The 21,625-nt window shown below is 54.6% G+C and overlaps 1 protein-coding gene across 1 annotated transcript in view; it reads left to right on the top strand.

Moving 5' to 3' along the window:
• The first annotated feature begins 4,313 nt into the window (after positions 1-4,313).
• CREB3L1 (cAMP responsive element binding protein 3 like 1) overlaps positions 4,314-21,625 on the top strand; it is a 36,697-nt gene continuing 19,385 nt past the window's right edge. The window contains exon 1 of the mRNA XM_055546973.1: positions 4,314-4,875. Coding sequence (XP_055402948.1) covers positions 4,774-4,875 — 102 coding nt within the window. The 5' untranslated portion in view covers positions 4,314-4,773. The remainder of the gene's footprint in view (positions 4,876-21,625) is intronic.

Raw genomic sequence — 21,625 nt, forward strand, 5'->3', positions numbered from 1 at the left:
TACCAGGAAAAGGAGCTGGAAGGGAGACAAGTGTTTTCTTAGTCCTTAAGGAACTTCAGTCTTCAGAGAATTTGGAGAGGGGGAAAAAATTCTATCTTTAAGGCCCTTCTCCAAGGTAGGGTGGCCGGTGACTCACTGGCCGCTGAGGAAGGCCCTCCCCTCCGCGCCTGCCTCTCCCTAGTGAGCAAACCCAGTTCATCTGGGGTGAGTGGAAAGGGCCCCGGGTGAGGAGCCCGGAGGCCCGGATTTCAGTCCTATCTCTGTCTCACTGAAGCTGGCTGACCTAAGGAAAGCCTCCGAGGCCTCGAGGGCTTGGTTTCCTGCAAAATAAAGGACTGGTTAAGTCCGGTGAACTCTCTGAGCCTCCTTTTCTCGTCTGCAGACCCGGGATGATAATAATATCCTGTTTCATCGAATCTAAGATGTTATAATCGTACGATTTGCCATTTGTTTGGCACCGTACATTAAGAAGGAAAAGAAAAACACTGTCCATTCAAGCATAACATGCTCCCGATTGTAAGACACTTGCTGATTTCAGAGACGTTTAAATGTGTTTCTCAGAATCAGTGAATATGATATTTATCTCCCCAGCGTGTTCCAAGAATTAAACGAGATAATACAAGTCAAAGTATTTAGTGCCTGGCACAAAGCAAATTCTCAACACCAGTTAGGTATTTTACGGTTCCCGGTGGAGCCAGGAAGAAACCGCAGGCCAAGATGATGGAGAGCTGGGGGTCTGAGGCGCACCCCCACCCTCCTGGCAGGGTGCCACCCCAGGGACTCCACTTCCACCCCAGCGGGAGGTACAGGGAGGGCAGTCATGTGGCCCCTATGAGGGAGCCACAAGAGAACAAAGGGCCCCCGTCTGTGCCCCGGAAGTCTGCCTAATCTCCAGGATGAATATGCTTTCATTTCTCAGAAGTTCCTGGTACAGTGTGCCAAAGCGTTTTTCCCTTTACAATCCAGGCAAACAAGGCAGGTTTACTTTGGGCAACCTTCTCACCACCACCCAGGGCCTGCCTGCCAAATGTAAACACCCAGCCTTGCACCCTCCTCGAGGCTCCAGGACCAAAGCCTGGAAAATCAGAGCACTGGGCCTCCTAAGAAGGTCGGCCCTTCACCCCATCTCCCCCTACTCTCTACCATTCCTGGCCTGCTAAGGACACATCTGGAAAGTGCTTGGAGAAGACAGGACCCTAGGCATCAAGAATACCTCTCCCATTTGACAGATGTGAAAACTGAGACCCAGAGAAGGGCAGTGACTCTCTAAGGGTGTCAAAGTGTGGCAGTCCTCAGCCAGGCCCCCTACCCTCACACACTCGCATGCACACACATACACACGCACACACACACACGCATGCACATGGACACACACCTTTCCTGCTCACAGCTCAACCTGGCAGATAGCTCTCTCTCCACCTGACCTACAGTGTCTGGGACAGGCAGGAAGCTTATCTCTGAACTCTCTCCTGTGCGTCACTGCCTGGGTTGGGGCATCTTTATGCATTACGCTTCACAGCTGGAGCTGCTGTAGACAACACCAACCGGATGTTGCTGAGCCCACAACCGGAGGGGTTATGGTCTGTGAGCTTTTCCTGACCTGGAGCATTTGGGGATGTTTGAAACACCAATCTGGGCCTCCTTTCCCCACCCCTTCAGATGTACAGAAGGGGCCTGAGATGTCTGGGTTGTGGGATCAGGCCTGGCCTCAGGACGGGCCTGGAGGAAGCAGACCCTATAGAAGGCTTCAGGTGGGCCCTTGAATCTCAACAGGCATAGTTTTTTTTACCACTTGAACAGTGTCAGTGTATATGTGCATATAGCCTCGGGATTTCACATTCATCTTCTCTCTCCCATGTCACTGCCTGCCCCTCCCAGTCCTTCTCTTGCTTTCTCTTCTACTTGCTGTTCCCTCTATCTGGAATGCTTTTCCCTCCATTTTACCCCAGAAATAACTTCAGTTCTCAGTTCATACATCACTTCTTTAAAGAAGCCTTCCTTACACTCCATCATACCACACTATTTCCTTCATAGTCCTATCACTATCTGAAATTAACTATTTATTTATTTGTGTGCCCATGCCTTCCTCATTCACTCTAGAATATAAGTTCTGAATCACCACTGTACCTCAGGGCCGGGTCTAGGGACTGTTCATAGGTGCTCAATAACACCTGTAGGACGTATGAAGAAACCCCCTGCCATCCTCACCTTGGCTGGGGACGTGCTAGGCTCTGCACCACCCATTCCTCTTCCTGCTCTTCTCTCCTACCCCCAGAAATTCTCCTGGGAGCTCCCCGCTTCTCAGACTCCACAGGAGGTGCCAGAACCAGAGTGTCTCCCCAGGATTATTTTCAATGGTTTCCTGGGGTGTTCACCTGGGTAAGAATCAGGAAAGAGAGGACATTCTAATCTCATTTATCTAAAACTATGTAATCTTCCCCAATCACTTAAGTGGTGCCTGTGTCTCTAATTACAGAGCAGGCTGGGAGGAACACAGGCACAATTTCCAGCCAACCTCAGGCAGAGGGGCACTTTTGTTCCTCCTGGGAGCCTGCAGAGACTCCAGCTCAGGAGCCAGGACTCCAGACACCTGTAGTCACAAAATCGCCCACCATGGACTGGCTTGTCCACCTAGCCAGAGATCACAACTGTTGCCCCCCTCCCCACGAAGGGTCAGTCAAATTCTCAGTGTCTGACTGCTCCCCAGTTGGCCAGATGTGACACACCTAAGGAAAACACCCACAGTCTCAGCACCCTCCTTCTACTTGCCACTGTTTAGAGAGTGAACTGATTTCTTTCTGGCCCAGCCTAACTTTCAGAGGGCTTCCCTGGTGGCTCAGTGGTCAAGAATCTGCCTGCAATGCAGGAGATGTGGGTTCAACCTCTGGGTCAGGAAGATCCCCAGGAAGAGGGCATGGCAACCAACTCCAGTGCTCTTGCCTGGAGAATCCCGTGGACAGAGAAGCCTACAGTCCACAGGGTCACAAAGAATCAAACATGACAGAAGCGACTTAGCACATAGCACAGCTTCTCAGAGTTGCATTGCTGGTGAACTGGTCCCCAGAGCATGGGCTGTATTCCGAGCTTCTTAGGAACAAACTCTCCAGGAGGTCCAGGAGCTAATAGTCATATGACAATCTGGAGGGTCAGAACTTCATTCTCCAGAACTATGTCAACTGGATCAGGAGATGGGCAGAAAGCCACATGCCTCCCAGCCTACCCCAGGCAAGCAAACAGCTGCTATCTCAGCCTAGGTGTGCCCTTTCCCCACCTTGGCACTGAGAGAGCAATCTGGGTGACATCCCTGGCTTAACTGCAATGACATCTCCGCTTCTTAAAGGCCTTTTGGTTCCTGAGCTAATTAAAAGCTCCAAACAAGGAGGACACACTTAATCCTATTAATGACTTCTGGGCAGGAACCATGAGCCCAGCCCTCTGAGGGAGTGACTTTCTGGCCATATCCATTTGCTCAGGTGCCTGGTGATTGTTTATCAGCCCTTTCAAGAGATTAAGCTGTACTCTGGAGCGAGTCACTTAGAAAATGGATCCAGGGGGCCTGGGAGTGTCCCGTGACCACGGAGCATGCAGCCAGCCCACATCTTGGCTCACACTGACTACATGGCCACTATTCTCCAACTTCTAGCTCTTCAGAACCATTAGGGGTACTTGATGAGAAGAGGGGTCCTTACCTCATCTCTCCTGCCCATCCCCCTGCCCCCCACCAATAACTTTCACGCTCAGGAAAGCCGGATACAGTCTTTGCCCTAGGGATTTCAGAGTCCAGAGGGGTCAGAGACACGGGAGCAGACAATGACTATCAAGGAGGTAAGCACACCATATCCTGTGAATGTATAGCAATGGTAATTGCTTCAGTCTGGGGTCAGGGAAGGCTTCTTGGAGGAGGAGACCTGAAAATCCCCCCAATGAGAGGAGATTTGTGGAGGGGCCTGTGAGATGGAATTCCCTGACTTTGGGCTTGGTTCAGACTCCTGCATAAGCCTAGAGGAATAGAAACAACTCAGCTCCCTCGTGAACTTAATGGAGTGTGGTTGGCAAAGCCTTAAGAAGCTGAGGTTCAAAGAACACGGTTACAGGAGCTAGGAAATATTTGCTTCAAAGCCCCTACCTTGAGCAACAGAGATTTGCAAGGCTAGCTCGCAGCTGTCTCTTTAAAGGAGTAGGGAAATGATTGCCTAGACCACACCCCCTCCTCATTAATATGAAATTATCGTGAATATTGATGTGGGAGGCGTGGCGCCTCGGCCAGCTGGGCTAACCAGCCCGGGGTTCCCGGCTTCGCAGAGAGGAAAAGTGACAGAAGCCGTGCAGAGGGAGACGCAGAGAGAGCGGAGCGCCCGGCAGCCACCCAGTCTCGGGGGGGGGCGCTCAGCTCCCCCGCCCCCGGCTCCCACCCTGTCCGGGGGGCTCCTCAAGCCCTCAGCCCCACTCCCGGGCTCCCCATGGAAGCCAGCTGTGCCCCGGGAGGAGCCGGCGGAGGAGGAGTCGGCTAGATGCCCACGGTGCGCCCGGGGCCCCTGAGCGCAGCCCGCTCTGCGCCGCTGCCCTAAAGGCCTCCGCGCCCCCCGCGCCCCCGACCCGGGGCCGCGCCGCCTCTGCCCGCCCCTCCCCCGGGGCTTCGCCCGGGACCTGCCCGCCCCCCCACCCCCACCCCGCCCGCTTGCCAGCGCTCGGGCCGGAGCTCTGGGCCGGGCGCGCCGCCGCCCTGGAGTGAGGGGAAGCCCAGCCGTAGGGGGGTCTCCGGAGCCGGCCGCGATGGACGCCGTCTTGGAGCCCTTCCCGGCCGACAGGCTGTTTCCCGGATCCAGCTTCCTGGACTTGGGGGATCTGAACGAGTCGGATTTCCTCAACAATGCGGTAAGATGAAGGGTCTGGGCTTCGCCTTCCACCACTCCTTACGCCTCTTCGCGGTGCACCTGGGGCCTCCAGAAGAACGGGACTATATACATCACAGGGCAGAAGTGGGGGGAGGGAGGCTTGGCGCTGGGTCCCCTTGAGAGACACGTACTTCGGGCTCTGAGATTCGGTGACCCGATCCCTCGACACTTCCCTGGAACCCTAACCTGGACCGGAGCCTCCGAGCTTGCGCCAGTCCGCGCTCCTCCTGGGGGCTCCGGTCCGTGTGGATACACTGGCCTCGGCCTTCCAGGGGAAGGGAACTCGTCGAGGAGTCGGGGCCATCCGATCCCCGAATATGAGCTCAAGAGACACGGATTCTGCCCCTGCCCCAGTTCTCCTAGTCGTCCTCCAGCCCCGAGCCCGGGGTTCCGGGGCCAGATTGGACACAAAGTGGCGGCGCCCTTTCCTGCGCCCCCTTTAGGACCTCGGTGGCTCTGCCTCTGGCTCTCCGCTGGGGGGCGCACAGGGGAGTGTTCGAAGGGCCAGAGACCAGACGCCCATTGGGGGTGGGGGGAGGCCAGAGCCAGACCCCGATTTTGAGCCAGACTCGGAAATTCAGGGGTGCTGCCGTGCCTGCCCCCCAGGAAATCAGGCCAGAGATTTCCCCCAGGGAAGGACCTGACCCTCAACTGGTCGGGGGCAGCACAGGGTGATCGCTCAGGAGGAGGGAGGTTTTTCTCTGGGTCTGTTTCTCAGCCCCTCGAGTCTCTCTCCTTGCAGCTTGTAACTATCCGTGTCTCCGGGTTTGTGCTTCTCTTCTGTTCCCCGCGCCCACCCCCGGTAAAGAAACGTGGCTTCTTTCTTCTTCCCTCCCTCCTTCTCTCGGGCTCAGCCTTAAGGCGCTGGGATTGGGGATGGGGTGGGAGATGGGCTCTGTAAGGGGAGAAAGCATTGGGGTTCAGAAGGGCCTGCAGAGTTGAAACGTGGACAGCTTGGGGGTTCTGAGGGGATCCCCACCCCAGGCAGTGAACTGCCTCTCTCTCTCATACACACAGTAATCATCTCAAGGGTCTCTATTTGCTGACCTCTAACTCCTGGGAGTACCATGAATTTGGCAGACAAGAGTCAAGTGCACACAGATTTAAGGGATTGGGCATCTTGGACTTCCACCTAAACTGTCCCATGCTGCTGATAGGTAAACAAGCCCAAAGACAGGAACGCGAGTCAGGGAGGCACGGAGTGAGAGGTCCCCTGGTCCTCCATTAGGCAGCAGATCCAGGTCACCCTGCTGTCTGAGGAAGGTCCCGGGTTCCAGCCAGAGAAAGCACACTTCTGCAGACAAGGAGGAGGGGAGAGAGCTTGACCTGGTAGCAGGGAGACCAGAGTTCTAGTCCCGCCTCTGCTTCTGCTTCTCCCTGGGAGCCTGGGTTGTGGTTTCCCTCCTGCGCCTGTTTCCTCGTTTACAATACAGGGAGAGGTTGGATCAGTCTTTCCAAGGATGCTGTGGCCCAGGGATCTGGGGTTCCACGCACCCCTCCTGAAGCTGGTGACAGACACTGATCGGAGGGAGGGGGGCTTGCTGGAGCGCATGCCTTTGTTGGTGGAGCCCCCTGTGAGGTTTCCTGAGCTTGCAGCAGCTCCGATTTAGGCTTTCTTCTGAATGAACTCTGCCGCCTACAGCCTCCTGCTGCGGCTGCATTGAGCCTTGTGTCCCCCAGCTGCTCATCTGGGCCTTGGTCCAGCGCAGGAAAGGATGCGTGATTGTGATCAGACAGTGATATCCAGTACTGGACCTGGGGAGGAAAAACTCTGCTGAGGGAGCTCCTTATCTCAGGCCCAAGCAAGGCCAGGTGAGGCAGGGGGAGAGGAAAGAATTTCTAAGAGGAAAGAAAGCTCCTGGGATGGGAATCAGGAAACTAGGTTCTAGCTGTGCTTCTGCTGCCAGCCAGATGGGCAGTTTAGACAAGTGACTTTTCCTCCTGTGGGCCTTGGATTCTTTATCTGAAACATGGAGCTATAGAGGGCTTTCCCGTAGTGTTATTATAGAGATTTAGTGAGAAAATTGAAGATTAATGTAGGATGATGCCTGCCAGGTAAGTTTCCGTAGGTAGCATGCTCTGGAGATTAATGGAGATGGATGTAAGGACTACTCGGGTAGGAGTTGCTGTGTGCCCCTGAGCAAGTTACCTTCCTTTTCTGGTGCCTCCCTTTAGATGTCTAAGATCCCTCCCAGTTGGGAACCCATTCCAACCTCATCCCCAACTCCCTTTTCTTTCTGCATAAGGATAGGAAAGTGTTTCCAGGGTTAAAGATGGGAATGAGTGAGGTCTGTGTGCTTCTCAGTCTGGAAGATGGAGGATAGGTTATTCACTATCCTTAAAATCCAGATAAAGGCCATGAAGTCACAGTAGAAACCATATATGCTCTATTACTCTATTAAAAAGGCAAAAAATCAAAAAGGATGTTCACCCTGAGCACATGTGTGTAAGAAATATGCATGCTCTTAGAGACAGGAGAATGAGTTGCATACTCTGCATAAGTCTTGTGTGCTTGGAGGTGGCCAGGGGTGCTGTATTTTTCCTTCTATGAGGACATCTTTATCCTGTGGCAATCTAGTCTATGTGATTCTCAGAGACATCCCTGGGAAGGAGCTCCCTTTCCTGCCCAGTGAGGGGGCTTGTCCTCCCATCCCCTCCCCACTCTCCCACAGTTCCTAATGTCCACCACTCCCCCCAACTACAGCCCTCTTCCCTGGGACCCCTCAACCCCTGGGCAGGTAGGAGAGAGGGCCTGGTGTTCAGAAAACTGGGATAAAGGACCAGAGGGAGAACAGGTCACGTCCCCAGAGAGAGATACCAGCTCCGTCCTCTGGCTCAGGGGAAAGGATGACTCTGTTTCTCTAGAGGGAGATGACTCTGGATCCCAGAGAAGCCCCACAGCTGGGAGGGTGTGGGGAGGAGGGGAAGGCGGAAGAAGAGTTCTGTTGTCTCCGAGGGGCGCAGCAGGAAGCTGCAAGGATGTTTGCCCAGCACACTCATTCACCTCCCTGCAGCTGGGGAGGCCAGGTGTGGGAATGACTGGGACCAGGGACCAGGCCTGGAGAAGAGGGGTGTGAGAGCTAAGGCTGGTCATTGTCCCCAGGCCCCCTAGCCTGGCTTCTCCAGTGCTAAGCAGGGCCGCTACCATCACCACCCCAGCCTTTGGGGGATTTAGGGAGATTAGAGAAGTATGTGCATTTGGGTGTTTCTTTGTCTGTGTGTGGGCCTTTAACAGCCCTTAAAAGAGGAGGGCTGTGTGTGTGTGTTTCTCTTTAAATTTTCACCAACAGGAAAGAGGATCCAAGGAGGAAAGAACTCTAGTCTCCAAATAGAATCTACTAGAAAAAAACTAATAGAGAAAAACTAATGGAGGAGCCCAAATCTCAGAGCCCCCATTCAGAAAGGAAGATCACTCCAGACACCTCCTCTTCTTCCAAAATGCTGAGTTTGTTGTGGGCAGCTTTGTATTTTGTTTTTGCTCCCCCTCCGCCCAGCTAGGATGTGAGCTCCTTGAGGGCAGGTGTTTATCTGTCTTGTTCATTGCTGTATCCCCCCAGTGCCTAGGGCAGTGCTTGGCACAAAGGAGGTTTCAACCAACCACTGCTGATGAATGAAAGGGAACCCAGGCCAGGCCGCACGTTCTTTAGGGAAGAGGAAAAAGGACGCTCATCTCCTCCCAGCCATCAGCGTCCTGTGGCCCACGCTGTCTCTGAAATTCAGGAAGATTTCCAATAAATTATCATTGCCTTGAATCATCCCTACCCTCGGTGCAGACTGCCATAGCCCCTGGTCTAGGATGGTCTCCAGCTGACTGATCCACAGCATATTTGAACTTGTGGCTTAGGCCTCACCCTTGAGCACGGGTTAGCTCCAAGGCTTCCATCTTCCCCCATTTCCCATTGTTCAGGTTGCTCTGGGACACCTGGATCCACACTCACCCAGTTTAAAACTAAATCTTTTCTAGTCCTGCCCCAGGGCCTGTGTACGTGCTATTCCTGACCTCTGGAATGCATTCCCTTCCCTCCAGCTCGCTCCATCTCATCTTCCTCAGTTCAGACGTCACCTTGTTAGAGAAGCCTTTCCAACCGCCTTAAGTGACTCCCTCCATCATTTTGTTTCAGTCCTTTGTGGCTGTTGTTGGCCATATTGCATGGCCTGCAGGATCTCACTTCTCTGACCAGGGATTGAACCCATGGCCCCTGTAGCGGAAGTGTGGAGTCAGCCACTGGACCACCAGGGAAGTCCTTGTTTCAGCCCTTTGATTTCTTCATAGCCCATATCCCAGCTTACAGTTATCTTATCAGCTTATTGTCCATTTCCTCTGTGAGTAAGCAAGTTCCCTGAGAACAGAGACCATGTCAGTTGTGTTCATCGCCATAAACCTAGCACAGTACCATGGCACAAAATAGGCACTTAATACAGTAAAACTCTGCCGTGAGACAATAAGCCGAGTGCAGGAATTTTCAATCATGTAAAATGTGGAGTTATGTTATTGTGGGATCAATGAAAAGTAGTACTTTTCAGATGGTCTGTACTATCACAAAAAAACACAAAAGTAAAGATGCGAAACCTCAGTACATGCAGCAGACCAAACTAAGGACGTTCTAAAGGAGCACAAGGCAGCCACTTCTTTACCTGCTCACAAAGATAAGAGTTTTGCCCACCTTTATTTGAGGTGGGCCCCAGGTATAGGCCAGAAGCCAAGTCTGGGTCCTGTTGCAGTGTACTTTGCTCCATTTCAAGGGTTTACTGTATTTGTAGAGAAAATGACTGCAGATCAAGGCAGTCCTTGTAAGGGAAGGGGAGACAGTTTTCGTAAAGACAGGCCTGAGTGTTCAGGACGTGTACTGATAATTCCAGAGGGGGCCCCGGATTCTCAGGTCCTGGCCTGGCCAGCCCTGAGGGTAACGGGGATACTGGATCCCACGAAAATGCTGTCTATGCCCCGTTCTGCTGTGAGGGCTCTCCGGCTTCCCTGGCCTGGCCGGGAATTTGCTTGGTTATTCTTCAATACACACATCCCATCCTTTAACAACTGGGAACTAAAGGAGCGCCAGTGCTGGTCACCGTGCAGAGTGACCTCCAGCCACTCACGACCGAGTAAGAGAGACAGACAGGGATGTCGACAGAGTGGCACGGATGCCACGAGGGAGCAGGGCACCAAGGGAGCCGAGGAGGCGCCCCCAGCTGGGCTGCTGGTCTTGGAAGACTCAGAGGAGATGGCCTCCACTCCCTTCCTCTCCAATATCCCCATCCCTGTTGGCAAAGGAGTTATCAGGAGGCATTTCAGCAGGGAGGACTGGGGCTGTGTCCATTTTACTGAGCCTGGTATACGGGCATTATTGTCCCTTGTGAAGATGAGAAAACCAACACTTACAGAGGAGAGGAGAACTAAATGCTGTTCTCAGGGCAGGGTCCCATGGGGTCAAGGGGGAGAAAGCCCTGTCTTCTCTACCATTCTTGTTCTGATTTGAACTTTGCCTTCTAGGGCAAGGAACATTTGAGATCGCAGATAGCAGAGAGGCCTCGCCTTCACCCTCACCTACTCCCATCTTTAGGGCACCGTGGATGCCTAGAGCCTTAAGGGCAGAGCCAACACGTTGCCTGGCCTGTGAGAGGAGAGACCCCACATCCCTTCCCCTACATTCTCTTCATCCTCACTCCCGGGCCCACCTGGGATCTTGGAGCTTTGCTCTCTGCAGCCCCGAGGAGGGTCTGGCTGGCCACTATACCAGGACAGGGAAGGATGAAGGGCACCCCACTTTGTGTATTCCCCTCCCCCATATGGTGTTTCTCCTGCAAGTCCTGGTCCCAAGTCCTCTCAGAGCATCCCTCTGTGGGACATGGCTTGCCCTTGAACCTCCCTCAAGAAACCAGCTCCAGAAGCCAGAGAACAGGCTGTTCTTCTGGCTGGCTTGGCACTCCAGGGGGCAGGATGGAGGAGGAAGGTCTGGGTGGAGTTAAGTCAAGACCACGAGCATTGCTCTGGCTAGAACACGATGTAATCCACTTCAGCAGGCAGAGTAGGTAGTAGAACCCTGGAGCAGGACTGGGGAGAAGGTAGGCCTGAGGATGTCTGGTTCAGGGGAAGCTGGGAGGCGGGGGGGGCAAGACACAGCCCAGATCTCTGACTGTGAGAGAAAACAGATCAAAGGGGATATCCCTGGAATGTCAAAGATCCCGAAACTTACAACCTGGACACAGCATGTCATCCGAGAGGCCAGCTCCATGGCTGGAGCAATACTGGGCTTCCCTGCTGCCGGGTTCAGTGTGCCTCGTGCCCCAGCTCTTGCAGGACACAGCCCTCGCTGCAGCTGCCCTGACCCTTTGGTTCTGGGCCCAGGAGCCACTTCACCCATCACAGAGCGGCTGACACATCTGGGCTGGGCTGTGTGGTCCGACCAAACAGCTGGACAGCAGCAGCAGCAGCTGTCCCCCGCTTCCCCCTTCCAAAAGAATAACAGAAGTGAAAGCAACAGTGGAGAAAGGCAGGCTCTTCAGGCCCGCATGGAGAGCCAGGAGCCAGTTTGCTCTGCTTTTCCCTTTAATGCTCATTTCCTTATTTTTGGCTGTGCTAGGCTTTCACTGAGGCATGCAGGCTTACACTAGTCGGGGCGAGCGGGGACTCCTCTACTGTTGCAGAGCACCGGCTCTAGGAGGGCAGGTTCAGTAGTTGGGACGCAGGGGCTTAGTTGCCCCACAGCGTGTGGGATGCTCCTCCCAAGCCCGGGCCAGGGATTGAACGTTTGCCCTCCACATTGACAGGTGGATTCTTACCCACCGGACCACCAAGGAAGCCCCTGGCAGGCAGTTTTAAAGCAGCAATTGAGGGGACTTGCCAGGGAGGCAGGCAGGGCTAAGCCTTCCCCGTGTGTTCCCCTCTGCGGAATGTCCTCCCCGCTCCTCACCTCATCGCCCCAGCTCACTGTGTGACCTTGGGCAAGTCACTTCCCCTTTCCGGGCCTCAGTTTCCTCGTTGCTGAACTAGACTGAGAGTTCTTGAGGGGAGGGCAATTATTTTTGTCTACTCCCTAGTCATGGCCATAGTGATTGAGTGCTCAGGAGATGTTTATTTATTGAATAGATGGAAGGAAGAAGTGAGAAGGGGTGACGGATGAACAAGGGGGTGGGTGGGTAATGGAAGAAAGGGTACTTCCACACATCCAGCTTTGATGGTACTTCAGGTGGCTTTTGTTTATTTATCAAGTAGTGAATCTTCACCTAAATCCCACATATGCCTTTTACTCTATCATGGGCCTTTTCTTTCTGTTTTTTTCCAAGTTTTATTGACGTATACTTGATTTGCAATGTTGTGTTAGTTTCGAGTTTATAGCCAAGTGAATCACTTATACATACATATATATATCCATTCTTTTTCAGATTCTTTTCCCATATGGGTTATTACAGAATATTGAGTAGAGTTCCCTATGCTACACAGTAGGTCCTTGTTAGATCTACTTGATATACAGTAGTGTGTGTATGAATCCCAATCTCCTAATTATGGTGGCCTTTTCTATTTGAAATATGTCATGCACATAAGAGAATATATACATATATATGCATATATATGAATTACAAAGTGTAATAAAATGGACACCTAGGCACTCACTACTAGCTCAAGAAGTTGACCCAGGTCTCAATATCCTGGGATCTCAAAGTTGCATGAGTTGGAAAAGTTGAGCTGCAGACTCTAAATCCACACTCCGCTCTGGGCAGATCCTGGATAGGAACTCTCCTGAGACCTGGTGCCTATTCCCAGACCCCACCTGACCAGACAGCAAGTCCCAGGTCAGACGGCAGATACCTCAGAAGCCCTGGGAAGCCAAGCCAGGTGGCTTGGTGGGGTGGGGTGGGGTGACCACTAGTGGTCGATTTTAGCCCTGCCCAGACCTGGGAGCAAACTGTGGCTTTCACCGCTCGTCATCTGGGTCAGTTTGGACGGCGCCTTAACCTCCCTGAGCTTATTTTCCTCATCCATAAAGGAAAGATGACTGGAGCACTCAGGGTTCTTAAGAACTCAGTCAGATAACTCTTGCAGAGTCTAGCACAGCGCATGGCACATGGCAAGCCCCCTATAAACAAAACAGTAGTTGTTTCTGGTGTTTTTATCCTGATTGTCGTTGTCAGAAAGGCAGGTCCCCAGCACCGGACAGCCCTTGGAGGAATGTCCCAGCTTCATCCCTTTGCCAATCCCTAACCATGGGGGTTTTATTTGCCTGTCTGTTTGACCTCTCTGAAGCTGAAAAGCTGTCTTCTTTGGGTAAAAGCAGAAGACCCCAGGCCCTTTCTTAGGGCTCTGTCTTCAAGGACATCAGGAGACGGATGGCCAGGGATGGCCAAGGATGGGCAAACCCGGAAACCCAGGTGAAGACCCAGTGCATGGAATGGGGGCCCATATTTTGTGTCTGGCCCTGTACTAGGTGGGACTGGGGCGGCAGAAAAATCCACCACTCCTTCTACACCCAGTGTTGTCACGTGCCCTTAAGAGCACAAGCTCTGCAGCCAGAGCTTGGGTTCAAATCCTGGCTCAACCACTTGCTTACTCTCACTTCTCTGTGCCTCAGTTTCCTCAACTGTTAAATGGCAGTACTGATAGTACTTACCTGGTCTTCTGAAATTTGAATCAGGTACTGCATGGAAGGAGCTAGAACAGCTGTTGTTCAGTCTCTAAGTTTATCCAACCCATTGCGACCTGACGAACTGCAGCATACCAGGCTTCCCTGTCCTTCCCTATCTCCCAGAGTTTGCTCAGACTCATGTCCGTTAAGTTGGTGATGCCATCCAACCATCTCATCCTCTGTCACCCCCTTCTCCTTTTGCCTTCCATCTTTCCCAGCATCAGGGTCTTTTCCAATGAGTTGGCTTTTCACATCAAGTGTCCAAAGTACTGGAGCTTCAGTACCTGGCATATAAATATCAACTATCATTATTATTATTATTAGGTATACTACATGCCAGGCCTATGTGAAGCCCTGCAGTGGGTTCAGGATAAAATCCATCCTGTATCTGACCTTCAAGGTGGTTAAAGTTTAGAAGGAGAGATGGGCCCCATTGTGGATAATTAGAGTTCAAGGCATGATATTAACCAGTGACCTAACCGTCTATGAGTGCTACAGTGAAGATGGATAGGATTCTTCCAGCTGGATGATCAAGGAAGGCTTCCTGGGGGAAGCAGCACCAAGTTGGACCTTAAAAGATGATAGGAGTTAGAATGAGGAGATACAGGGTAAAGGCCTTCCAGGTACAGGGAATGATACAAGCAAAAAGCCCTGCAGCCATGGAGCTTCCAGCCTGTTTAAGGAGCCATCCAACTATGCTGGAGGGAAAGGAAAGATGAGGCATTCCAGCTACAGTGGGAAGTTGAGATCAATCTGTAACAGACCTTGAATGCTGTGCTTAGGAACTGGGAGTGTTTTCAGCTGGCAGAAGGGAGCCAACGCAAGTTTTCAAACAGAGTTCTGAGCTGGACAGGGTGGTGGTCCCAGCTGTCCTGAACTGTCTCAGTGCTAGGAGGTCTAGCGTCCATTAGGATAACCCAGCTGTCTGCCTGTCTGCATGAACAGGGCCTCTCCCACCAGACAGACAGCACCGTGGGCCCTCTCTGTGCCCAGAGCAGGCCACGGCAGCAGCAGACCCCAGGGCCCTTCTCTCCTCTGATCTCTATCCCCTGCCCTGATGTGACTCGCACAGGCCAAGAGCGCCAGTTCCCTGCTGACTGCCTCATCCCCAGCACTCAGGGCCAGGCTGACCTGGGGAGGCCCAAGGCAGCTCCACCCTTGCAGAGATACAAGCTGTCCTAGCTCTGATCTGAACCATGTCCTGCCTCCTGGCCCAGCCCCAAGAACCTCAAGGGGGTTCCCTTACCCCCACATTACAATTCAAGACCCTCCACTATCAGACCAAGTGTGTCCTTATTGACCTTGAAGGAACCTAGAAGGATCTGAGCCCTCCCTCTGAGCCCAGCCCAGCTTGGCACCTCCTCTCCTTGGCCCTCCCACCAATCAGCTGGGACAAGATACCCAAAGCCCCTTCCATCACCCTCCCAGAGAGGAGGATCAACCCTGCCCTCTACCACCCCAAAGCCTTCACCCCTCTCTCTCCCAGGGCTGCAAATCAGTTCCACATTTGGGATCTGGCAGGCATTATCTGCTCAGAACTTTCCCCTCCCAGTTAGCTCAGTCTTCCATCTCCCCACCATCGGTCATGGTCAGCCCATGGGGTGTGCGGAAGGGGAAGGGCTTTTTAAAAATTTTATGGCCTTTGGCGACCCCTTCAGAGGCCTGAGAGGGAGCTGGACTGAGGCAAGGTACCAGAGGGACAGTGGATGCGAGGTTCTCCCAGGGAGAGATGAAAGAGGAAGGGCAGGGGTTGGGCAGAGGCAGAGCTTGAGCAAGCAGATGAGGGGCTGAGGGGCTGGGGGTAGTGAGGGAAGGACCGAGGTAGTTCCCAGCTCAGCACATTCCTGAGACATCTGGACGTGCTGGAAGGGCCCCAGCTGGCCTGATGGCTGTGGCTCCAGCTTCTCCACTCTGTGATGTCAGGACCCAGCGTTTCCCCCTCCTCTCAGAGTCCCACTGGCCTAGGGTCCACCTCAGGGCCGGGTGCTGGACCTCTCACCCCCAGGGAGCAAGAAAGAAACCCTTGGGGCAGTGGAATCAGAGGAGGGCCTGGCCTGAGGCAGGAGGCAGACATTAAAGACCCAGGGGTTTGCCCAAGCGACTGACTCAAGGAGATTCCTCCTCTGGGCTGATGATGCCTGCCCCTCCCTTCTCCTTGGAGGGGAGATGGAGACAGGGTGGAGACTCTGGGAACAGCTGCGTACCTGGGGCGATGTGGTCCTGGGCAAGTCCATTCCCTTTCTGACTCTCCGTTTCCCTCTCCGTAATAATAACAACAATAATAACTACACTTGAAGGGAGCCCTCTCTGTATCCTGCACTGCACAAAGCACTTGACAAATGTGACCTCATTTGACCCTCGCAGCAACCTCACTGGTGCTGGGGTAGGTATAAATACTCCTAGTTTATAGCTGAGGCAGAGGCTCAAAGAGGTTAAGTAACTTCCCCAAGGCTACACAGCAGGCAGCAGAGCTGGGATTAGAACAGGGTCTGTCCGCTCATAACCATTAAACTCCATCGCCTCCACAAGGAAAAGGGGACGGACGTGATGATGCCAGAATTCCTTTCAACTCTTAAGATTGTAATGATTTCTTTTGGCTATCGTGGAGCTCTTCGAGAAGGGCAGGGGCAGGCATTAGTCACACACTGGGTGGGGGAAGGAGGGCAGAGGCCGCTGGCTTTGAAGCATCAGATGGGTCAGGCATCTTTGGAGGTTCCTCCTCCAGAGAAGTCCAACCACCTCGGAGTCACAGCCCGATCCCCAGCCGAGCCCGGGGGTCCCACACCTTCCCTGAAGGAAGGGAGTAAATAAGGAGAGAGAGAATGCAACTTCTTCCAAAAATAAAACCTGAGGACAACTCAGACAGGCCAGGACCGCTGAGGAAGCCAGAGGCCAAATGCTGAGTGCACAGAGAAGAGGGAAGAGGCCAAGGGAATTCCAGCCAGAGCCCGGTGGCAGGCTCCGGCCCAAAAGGGCCTTCCAGCTGGCCAGGGGCCGGGAGAGCAGCCCAGCCGGCTGGCCACTGGGCTCCATTTATACTCTTGGGCCTGGCCTAAGTCTGGGGACAGTGCCTCCAGCGCTGAGTTGGGGGCTGTGTTCCCCGGGGACCTGGTCTGGCTGGGGCTTAAGAGAGCAAAGCCTTGGGAAGGAACAACCTGGAGAATGGGTACAATGGGCCCCACTAGGGAGGAGCTGAGGGAAGGTGTCCAGACACATGGAAACTCTGCCTGGAGCAGGAGCAAGCTGGCATCAGAGCGGAATTCAGGGCAGTTCATTCCTGGAGGCTCAGCTGCAGAAAAAAAGGCCTCCATCCCTTTGCTCCCTGGCTCTTTCCTTCATTCACCCACTCGCTCAGTCAGTCACTCGGCAAACAGCTGAGCACCTGTGATGTGCTGGGACCGGTGCTAGACTTTGGAGACACAGATGAGGATTGGACACGGCAAGACCCAGAGGTGACACGGCTGGATCATTTCAAGCGACACTAAGGAACTTCTCAACTAACCTAAGAGCCAAAGGGAGTCATTAGTGGACAGTGAGCAAGGAAGTCACACCGTCATATTTATGTTAGAAGATCCCTCTTGATGCAAGGTGGAGACTGTTCCAGAGACAGCAGAGTTCAAGCCTTGAACCTACCTTCAGAAATGGGTGGTCACACTGCTAGTCAGGAAGCCTTCTGTGAACAGGAACTGGGCTTAGTTCATCTCTGTGTCCACAGGGCTGGCGCACAGTAGGTCCTCAGTAAACCCTGAACAAATGCATAAATGATGAATAAGTGGCAGGCGGGAACACTCACCACTACACTAACGAATACAAATGATGAATAGGTGGATGGGATTAGACGCCCTGATTCTCCCGCAGTCCCCAGTGCCAGTCCTGGCACTTAGTCTCCAGTGTCCTGAGCTGTCCCGCAGGGATCCTCTGGCCACTGCCTGTGGACCAACATCTCCAGCAGCCAGACCATGGGCTTCTGTGCCCTCAGCGGTGCCAGTCACAGCTAATCCCAGCCCTGGGCGGCGGCACTAACTGCCATCGCTTCCTCCCGCCCAGACAGTACCTGGCACCCGCCCCAGGGTTGGGCCACAGCACATGGGCTGCCTGGTTAGAAGATGCCAGGGGCTGGCTGGGAACCTGCAGGCCAGCTCCTCACTTTCCTGAGGGCCCCGTGGCCTGGCCAGGGATGGGCTCACAAAGTCAGGAGGGGGAGTTGGAGAGCCTAACAGGACAGGGGGAGCTGGAGAGACCGTGGCCTCTTTGCACAGTGGCAGCCCGTGGTGGGTACCAGCTGCCCTTCCCTCTCCCCGCTTCCTTTCTCTAGCACACAGGCACAGAAAAGCTCGTTCCCCATGCGGCGCCCTCTCCCAGTCCCAGGCCTCACTGTCCCAGCCCCAGGCCAGCCCAGGAATCCCAAGGCTCCCTCACTGGGGGGTCACATGACTCAGGCGTGTGGCTTGGCACAGTCAGCATTCGGTTCTGTGGTGGTGTGAGATGTTGTATGTGTTCCTGTAAGAATGTGCATGAGCACGTCAGTGACCGTGACTGGGGTGACCACACGTGTGTGTGTGCGCATGGGAGTCTATGTCTATCTGATCACATATGAGGAGTGTGTCCTTGTTGGTTCTGTCTTAGTGGCTGCCGGTGTCAGCCTGTGTGAGCCCAGAGAGGGTATGTGTATTGATCCAACAGCACCTGTGCCGTGCTGTATAGAGAGCAGTCTGAATGTGTCTACGGGTAGGGATCTCGGGCTGCGTGGTGTCAGGGAGGTGGGGTTTCCCTGTGTAAGAAGGAACCTCACAGCCCACATCTGTGTAGCATGTGCACACGCGTACACGCATGCACGCGCACGCACACACACACACACAGGGAAGCGTTTCTGCTTATTTGGACTTGGGCTCTGTGGTGAAGAGTTCGTTCGGTAGGGGGAAAATATGAAACCTCAGCAGCTGCCTTCCCGGGGCCTGTGGGGAATGGGGGATGAGAGTGAGGTTGGAGCTTGGAACAATGTGCTTCCCTTCACCCCCCATACCCTGCCAGGAAGGCTCAGGGAGGGGCTGGCTCCAGGGACGAGGAAAACTGGCTCCATCCCTTCATGATCCCCAGAGAGGCCAGGGCAGAGGAAAAGAGCCCACTTTCTGAGGACTAGTCCACTTCACCCTGTGCCTGCCATCCCTGCCTTAATAGGAACACAGGGGAAACAGGCCTGGACAGAAGGCACCACCTGTGCCTGCCCAGATCTCAGAGCACAGCTGGATCTTGAACTGGGGTCTCCTGAGTCTGAGTCCAGGGCAGCCTTCCAGTCTAGCTCTGGGAGGATGCCTGGGTCTCACCTGCAGCCCCCTCCCCTCAAATGACTGGATGAATGTGTGCTAGTCGCTCGGTCACCAGGCTCCTCTGTCCATGGAATTTCCCAGACAAGAATATTGGAGTGGGTTGCCATTTCCTCCTCCAAGGAATCTTCACGAATCAGGGATCGAACCGGAGTCTCTTGCACAGCAAGCAGACTGGTTACTGTCTGAGCCATCAGGGAAGTCAAATGACTGGAGGGTGATGCTAAAAGGCTGGGAGGGCCTGTCTGACAACTGTGTACCCAGGGGCCCACCTCCCTTCCCCAAGCCCCTCCCTGTTCTCTCTTGACCCTACCCCCACCCCACCCCCACACAGGGCACAACAGTGACTCAGACTGGTGGCCCCTCAGCTTGAAATGGGGGCAATTTTCTAGTGACCACGAGGCAAGTAACCGTCCGGGAATGTATGAGGGGGGTAGCCTGCGGGGGAGGGGAAGGGCTCTCCTCCCGTCTCTCAGCAGAGCTCACTCTCTCGGAAGGAATGTCCGGGCTCGGCATTCCCCGCCCCCCCCCCCCCCCCCAATCCTTATCCCACAGCTCAGCCTGGACCCACTCCGGTCTCCTCCCTCCTTTCCCCAAACAGACTGCATCAGCCTGGACCGGGGGAGGGGCAGAAGCCCGTGATGGGGGCGCAGCCACGCCGACGTTCTAGGGGGCCTGAGAGAAGGGGGCGCTCTGAGGCTGCGGCAGCTTGAGTGGGGGAGACTCCTTTCCCATACACATCCTCAGCGGACAGCCGCGCCCCCAGAGCTTTCCCCTCGCTCTGCATCGACTCTCTAGAAGGAATTCAAGCTGGGGAACCAAGAGGAACCTCAGACGGCGCTATTACCGCCCCAGGAGTGTCTCGCCTCCCACCTCTCCCAGGGAAAGAGACCCCGCTCCCATCAGTGAGCCCCAAGCTAGGATGACTCCAGGAGGGAAAGAAGGAGCTGGAAGAGCTGCGAAGGAAGTTAAGAGTTGGGATCCAGCCTCCCTTTTTCGAGCTGGAGATGTCCGAGGAGACCCCCTCCGTCTTCACTTCCCCGTGCGGCGCTGAGGCCAGGCCAACTGATAAGGGACTCGGCACCGTAGGACTGCCAGGCCCATGGGCAAGCTCAGATGGGCCGTCTCTGCCTCTGCCCCAGGTGCAGGCAGGGACGCAAAACCAGACCCAATCCATACAATCCGCCCTTATCTTGCCCGCGCCATCCGCGGAGGCCGAGGACCCTCCCCCGCAAAGGCCGGGTTCTCCTCCCACCTCCTTGCCGCCGCTCCTGCGGCAGGCCTCGCGCAGCCTCCTCCCATTGGCCCAGACCTCCGCAGATCTGACCAATGAGAAGGCTGGATTCCGGCACGGGGCGGCCCCCCGCGCACCCGCGTTAACTTCCCTTGGGCCAACGCTCGGCAGGCAGGACCTGGTCCTTCTTTAATCTTAAAGGGCCGGCTGCTGAGAACTGGTCTCGGGAGGAGATGCTGCCTACAGGGAGGGGTGTGCGGGACCTCGAGCCCCGAGAGCTCGGGACCTGTCCTCCAAGAGAGTGGAACCGGCGCCGGCTGCGCGTGGCCGCCGAGAGGGAGCTTATGTTGGCAAGACTCTTGGAAAAAGTCTTTTAACAAGGAGGGAAACAAATAATATTTCCTTCTCTGGCTTCCCACCCTGGTTGCTTGGAAAGGCACCCCCATAAGAACGCTCACCCCCAGTAGAACTCCGTACCCCTCAGAACAGTAGGTAGGATCCTGCCTCCCACCCCTGTCGTGTCTGAAACCTGAACTTTCTGTGTGTGAACTGGAGGACGAGCTGGTTGTAGTTTTTTGGGGCGTAGGGAGGCGGGACAAGGAGTCTTGCTGGAGCTTAGGAGGAGGCCTGAGATCTCCAGAGGGGGCCGTCTGGGGTTGGGGGTGGGGAAGGTGGTTACAGAGGAAGAGAAGAGGTCAAGAAGAAGTTGCTCCGCTATTCCTGCGCAGCCCCGGAGCTGTTGGTAACCCCTCCCTCAACATCACCGCCTCACTATGTGACGATGATAGGTCCCTCTCTGGACCTCAGCTTCCTCATTAGCAAGTGGGAGAGGGGGCGTGGACCATGGGTTTTCTCAGGTCCCTTCTGCCTCTAAATTAATGGTGTAAACCATAACTGGCTGAGAGGCCAGGCATCAGATAGAAACAGGGGTGATGGGACATGCCCACCGTCGCCACCGGAGGTCCACCCAGCACACGGGGAAGTCCCGAGCAAGGAAGCCCTGGTTCTCTGAGTGTCCCCTGCCCCCTCTACTGCCTGACCCTTGGCTGCCCTCCCCTTCCACTTGGCTCCCACCCTCTGGAAGCTCTGTCGGGCTGGGCCTTGGCTGCTGTCTCCAGCAGGTGGGTGGGGGCCACTCACAAAGTGGGGCCAACTGAGCTCCCTCAGCAGGTTCCCTATGGGCACCCCATAAGGGGTCTCTGAGAAGGACTGGCTTGTCTGCATGGAGCTGAATCCTTGAGGGACCCTGGCCCAGACTGGAGGAAGCCTCTCTCCTCTCCCAGGCCCCGGAAAAGGGCTTGGCAAACCCTTATCGCCTGAGACGCAGCTGCTGAAGAAATACCTTAACAGCTGACTCACTGGGCTCCTCACAGCCCTCTCCCACTGGGCCCCACACCAGGCCTTTGAGAGACCCAGAGAGAAAGAAAAGGAAAGAGAGAGAGAGGGCGCCCCCAGCTGGGCTGGCCCAGACCCCGCCGGAGGTGCGGCCCGCACCGTACAACCTGTGACTGACTGTGTGTTTGGGGGGCGTTGTGCCTGGTGGATGGCCTTCGG

Source organism: Bubalus kerabau, chromosome 15 (assembly GCF_029407905.1).
Source record: "Bubalus kerabau isolate K-KA32 ecotype Philippines breed swamp buffalo chromosome 15, PCC_UOA_SB_1v2, whole genome shotgun sequence".
Classification (NCBI taxonomy): Eukaryota; Metazoa; Chordata; class Mammalia; order Artiodactyla; family Bovidae; genus Bubalus; species Bubalus kerabau.